Below are 6,000 nucleotides of genomic sequence, written 5' to 3'. Positions count from 1 at the left end.
AGACAAAAGCTTTTGTCTCCATTCAAGAGGTGGTTGGTCTGACGTGTGACATACCAGCCGCGAAATGCCTTTTGCGATGGACCCTAGCAAATCCGAACAAGGACAAATGGGCCCCAATGACTTTTGTTCGAACTTGAAAATTGTGAAGGTTGTAAACTTGTAAAGGGGAGCGAAATGTGACTCAAATTTCAAACAGGCTCATTTAACATGGTGGTAAGACTCAAGTTCAATATTTTTTTAAAAGTACAGTGGGGTCCGCTCCATAGAATGATCCAGACCATTCATTTGTCGGGCCACAACGTAAATATGCTTTACCACTGAAAATCATCACCATAAGACGATCCTATCCCTTCCCTCTACAGATAGTAGGGTTAGGATCATCCTATGGAGATGATTTTCAAGAGTGCAGCATATTTACGTTGCGGCCCGGATCACTCTAATTTTTGAAAAATACCGGACCTCACACTTCACACGCAGACACCATATAGAATCTCTCATTAGAGATTCCACTATTTTTTCCAAAAAAGTACAGTGAGCCCTCTTCATAGGATGATCCAGACCGTTCATTTATTAGGCCACAGAGTAGATTGGTTGCACACTTGCACCCCAAAAATCATGTCCATAGGATGATCCTAAACCTCCAATCAATAGAGGGACTGCACATTATGGAAACGAGGGCTAGGATCATCCTATGGAAATGATTTTAGGGGCGCAGCCTACTTACATTGTCGCCCAACAAATGAACGGTTTAGATCATCATCCTATGAAGTAGGATGTACTGCACTTTCTGGAAAAAAAAAACTGGATTTAGAGAGTATAAAATGTCTTGTCATGTTTTGTTGTCAGCTGTAAACATTTATAGAAATTTGGGGTCACATGCCATTCAGAACCTTTAACTCCTGTCAAAAGATTTGTCAATACTAATAGAGAAATATAAAACTTAAGATGATGAATCAATCCTAGTTTATTACAATAAGGAGCAGCACAAAATTGGGGTCACATTCCATTCAGAAACTTTAACTCTTGACTCAAGATTTGTCAATACTAATAGAGAAGTTTAAAACTTAAGATAATGAATCAATCCCAGTTATTACAAGCTAAATCTGCATGAGGCAGCATGGGACATTATTTTTTCTTTACTTTTCCACAGGTAGCACAAAGAATTTCTCACAAGATATGGGACATATCAACTTTGAAGTATATATTATGGGCCCAAATAGGGGATCACCTCAACTCACAGCTAAATAAATCAAAATTGTTTTTAAATAGCTAAAGGCCAAATCTAACAAAAATGCATAAGCAAAGTGGGCAACAATCTACAAGGTAAGAACCCCCCAAGTGAAACTGGGTGCAAGCTTCCTTCAAATCTCTTTAAATACCTCAAAATTACAAGGGCTTGCATGTATAAACAAGGTGGGGAACAACAGGACTTACCTTGATGGATGTTTGTTCTAGAACAACCGCTAAAAATTTGTTTTACCTATTACTTGTATCGAATGGACTAGTGGTTGGACTTTGATACTGAAGCCAAAGATTTGAGAAGGGTAGGAGATGGTTTCCTCACTGTGTGAGTTAGAAGAATCACAATTGTCAACAGAGTCAAAGCTCCAGCTTGGTGGGCAGATGCAAGTGAGACTGGAACATATGACAGAAGTGTTGATACCCCTATGGTAACCTGCAAACGATTAAAATCAAGCAAAGGATCACTATAATGTGAACATTACTTTTCTGTTTAAAAAAATGTTAACATTACACCTTTTTCAGGCTTTTTCAACATGAAAAATAATATAAAGGCCTTCGTTATGCCTAAATGATAATTTAAATATGGTAAAATGATAGACGATAGAAAATCGACCACTGCAACGATAATCTTGCTTCAATGATTTTCTTAGTGGGACTTTCAATATATCCCCTTAATTTTTTTTACTACTTTGTACAATTTTAAGAATGAGATCACTTCTTCATTCTCCCTGCCAGTAGCGCATTACAAGGTGGTCCCCCAAGAAAGTTTTTTGCTCATATAATTGAAATACCCCAAACCCAACCCCAACGTGGAAACGTTGGAGGGAGAGGGTATTTTTGTCCCAAAAGTATAAAATATTAATTTTATTTAATTAGTAAATTAAAAGAGAAATAGTTAGTTTCCCAATTGGAGTGACTTAGGGTTTTCCAAAAGCCTTGCTAAGTTAGGACTCTTAAAGACAAGAGTCTATAAATAAACCCTTAGGCTACAGATTTTGGAACTCTAAACCCTAAGAGAAATTGTGTGGAGCTTTTGGGAGAGAAGAACGAAGAAAAGTTTAGGGAATTCATATTCCAAGAGGTATGTAGATATAATTTTGGTTTATTTTACTCCCTAAAGAGATTAAAAACCTCTTGAGAATAAAGATTATGGTGTAAGTATAATGATTAGATCAAGCCTTGTGTTCTTCGATTGAAGAACCATTTATTAGGGTTGAGGAAATTGGTTTTTCTCCGAAGATCTTTGCACTCTTTCGCGTTAGATGCCCTAATCAAGTGGGGGAAATTAATAAATAAGCTATTAAAATGTTTAGTATGTTTAAAGGACGAAGAAAGATGGGTTTTCGGGTAGAAATCCGGAGGAAACTAGTTCTTTCGGGTTTTGATCGAGAAACCAGTTTTTCCAGGGGGCAGTCAACTGGTCGGGCCAATCGACTGGTGTGCCAAAACTGTTTTGGCCGAGAAACAGTAGTTGAGGGGCAGTCGACTGGAGCGCCAATACTATTTTTTTTTGTTTAAAACAGTAGTCAAGGGCAATCGATTGGTGGGCCCCAGTTAGGGGTGTTCTTTATTCGGTTATAACCGATTAACCGAACCGAACCGAATTGGTTCGGTCGGCTCGGTTCGGTTTTTTTTCTTTTCGGTTCGGTTTCGGTTTTTTTTTTTTTGGAAATTCGATTATTCGGTTTTCGGTTATCTCAACAAAAAAAATCAGTTAACCGAATAACCGAAATTATGAATGAAAATCATTTTTTTTCAAAAAAAAAGGTGCTATATGGCACTCCGTAGGATGATCAAAACCGTCCATTTGATTGAACACAACTTAATTAGGTTGTGCTCAAAAAATCATTTCGATCGGATGATCCTAGCCCTCCGATCCAAACTAAGATTTTCCTTTTTTCCCTCTTTTTCTCCCACAATTCGGTTATTCGGTTCAGTTTTTAGGAATTTCGGTTCGGTTTCGGTTACCGAAATTTGATAACCGAAATTATTTCGGTTCTCAAATATCGGTTTATTCGGTTTGGTTATAACCGAATAACCACCCCTAGCCCTAGTCGACTGCCAATGGCTTGAAAATTGTAAATTGATTTTGGGTTTCCCCAATTGATTTTGGAGGGCACGGATCTGCCGAGGGGACTTAGATATTAATCCAAGGTATTGATTAAGGGTTAATATAGATGTAGGGGATACTACACAGTAATCGAAGGAGATACTTCGTGGGAGACAAATCAGACAAGTACCACAGGTGAGTAGACTTGTTCTACCACAGTTATTTTAATATTGAATATGATTTCTTATGCAAAGTTATGCTTATTTATGATTGTTATTGACTGTGTTGATGTACACGAGGGTCAATAGTCATGGTAAGGTATCGACTCCTGGTTCGGATCTACCATGTGTACGTGTGCCGGTTAGACTCGATAGTCATGGTATGGTATTGACTCATGGTTCGGATCTACCGTACGCACGTCTGTGCCAGTTTGACTTCATAGTCCCAGTTTCTTGCATCAGGATAGGGTGTTGTCCAAGTGAGGATGCAACGGTTAATGTCCGTTGAGACAAGTGTTTTGCATGATTACTGGTGTATGAGACTGTTTCTAGGCTGTCGAAATAATGGTCACGGATCAAGCCGCAATATCACTTTTCGAGGTATTACAAGGGTGAAATCCTGTACGAGATCGTTGGGGTTCGGCTTCCTACGAGTTAGTAGGCAGATTCCGTTGGCTACGTAGTCTAGCAGTACTAGTCTCACTACACTAGGCATCAGGCAAAGCTACAATTACAGTTAAAGTTACAGTTACGTTTACAGATACAGTTATGCATGTTTATGCCAGTTATACAGTTTACTAGCTAGATTGCTATGCCAGTTACAGTTTTACATACGTTGCCAATTATTTTGTTTTATTTAATTGGTATTATGTTATCAAGTGTAGACATGTTTATTTCATTGAGCATTAGCTCATTCCACGCATTCTATTTTACAGTAGAATGCATGATTTCGCGGGCTTGGGAGTGAGCAAAGGCAACAGATTAGGAGAATTATTATTTTCAGTTATTCGGATAGTAGTTTTAGTTGCAGTGAACATCGAGACTTTTAAATTGATTATTTAAATTGGTTTATTGATGTAGTCCGTTGGACAAGGTTTAGTTTCCTCATTGATAACTCTGATGATGAATTAATAAATTAGTTTTGCTTTAATAGCTCTGTTTATTGCATGGTTCCAGTGCGAATGCCTTACATATTCGTGGTTTGATGAATATGTGGCGCTGTTATGTGCCTAGACCGGAAACTCAATTTGGGGTGTGACATAATAATATGAAATTATAGTGCAGATTAGTGGCTAACAACTTGGTTTGCTGTCACCTGTCAGCTTCTTTCATCAGATATGTATGGTTCCTTTCTCCCTCTTTTTCATCTTTTTTTTTTGAATGGGTTGTATGGTTCCTTTCTTCTGAGCCTATGATTAGTTCTATTTTATTTTTATTTTTTGGAATGAACCCTGTGATTAGTTCTTGTCGGGGCATTTTGAAAAGAGGCCTCCTGATTGGTCAAAAGTTACGAAATTAAGAGTGTATATATATATATATATATATATATATATATATATTAGTTCTTTCAGACAAGAAATCTGTAATTAGTTCTTGTCATATATATATATATATATATATATATATATATATATATATATATATATATATTAGTTCTTTCAGACAAGAAATCTGTAATTAGTTCTTGTCAGGGCATCAGGCGAAATTAAGAGCCTATGATTAGTTCTTTCAGACAAAGAGTGTGTGTGTGTCTCTCTCTCTCTCTCTCTCTCTCTCTCTCTCTCTCTCTCTCTCTATATATATATATATATATATATATATATATATATATATATATATCAGCCCATAGTGTAAAAGCAGGGCCATGGCTGCGTAGAAAAAAAGGAGTACATAGACAAAATAACATATTGACGTAGGACGGGTACAACTTCTGTGTGGTTATCTAGAAACAGAATGAAGGTGACAGACTGTCAAGTTTTGGAAGTCCAGAAATATGAAAAGGATTGTAACGAAAGTATCGTAAATCTGGGCAGCATGCAACTCATACGATTCAACCATGAAAATATGATCAAACAATAGAGATTTTAAGATTATCCATGAGTAAATTTAATTATGTAATCAATCTACACATTAGATTGATTATTTTTTTTGAAAATTGACATATTTTATTAATATTAAGATAGTAGTTGGGACTAGTAGTCCCGTTCTGCAATACAAAATATTAAGGCAAGCTAGGCCGACATGCCGGCACTAGTCCAGACGAGATAAACAAAACAGTATCTAGATTCCAATATAATCTGCCATCACCACTAAGTCGTCCCATCATTCTCTTCTTTTACAAACAGCCAAAAATTTCCAAAGAATACCTTACTATCCTTTGCCATTTTCACAATTTCTCGATCCAGACATAACCGAACTTTGACTCCCAAAAATCTTTTAAGACCTTTTGAACAAAAACCAAGGAATCTATGGCCGACAGCTATCATGCACAATCGCTCAACTCCACAGATAGGATTCCAATGTCTAGTTCCAGTTCCATATCTTCAAGCCAACATTAGATTGATTATGTTGCAACCCTTACTGTCACTCTGCAGAACCGTACATGAGATTTTCTCCTCATACGGCTCCTCGTTCAATTCTTTTGAAGTAATTGGATCATTTTCCTCGTTCGAGAATCTCCTCCCTTCTTCCACTCCGTCCCGAAGAGTA

At 37.1% G+C, this 6,000-nt stretch overlaps 1 protein-coding gene across 2 annotated transcripts in view; it reads right to left on the bottom strand.

The window, feature by feature from the left end:
* Positions 1-1,034: 1,034 nt before the first annotated feature.
* The window catches only part of COX15 (cytochrome c oxidase 15), a 34,332-nt gene continuing 29,366 nt past the window's right edge, over positions 1,035-6,000 (bottom strand). For both annotated transcript variants that reach the window (XM_077389212.1, XM_077389214.1), the window contains one exon: positions 1,035-1,675. In XM_077389212.1, coding sequence (XP_077245327.1) covers positions 1,464-1,675 — 212 coding nt within the window. In that variant the 3' untranslated portion in view covers positions 1,035-1,463. The remainder of the gene's footprint in view (positions 1,676-6,000) is intronic.

This window comes from Tasmannia lanceolata, unplaced genomic scaffold (assembly GCF_043159265.1).
Source record: "Tasmannia lanceolata isolate RefF3 unplaced genomic scaffold, GAP_Taslan_0.1 ptg000008l, whole genome shotgun sequence".
In the NCBI taxonomy this organism is placed as follows: Eukaryota; Viridiplantae; Streptophyta; class Magnoliopsida; order Canellales; family Winteraceae; genus Tasmannia; species Tasmannia lanceolata.
Note: the sequence above shows the minus strand (reverse complement) of the source record. Positions and strands in the feature narration are given on the sequence as shown.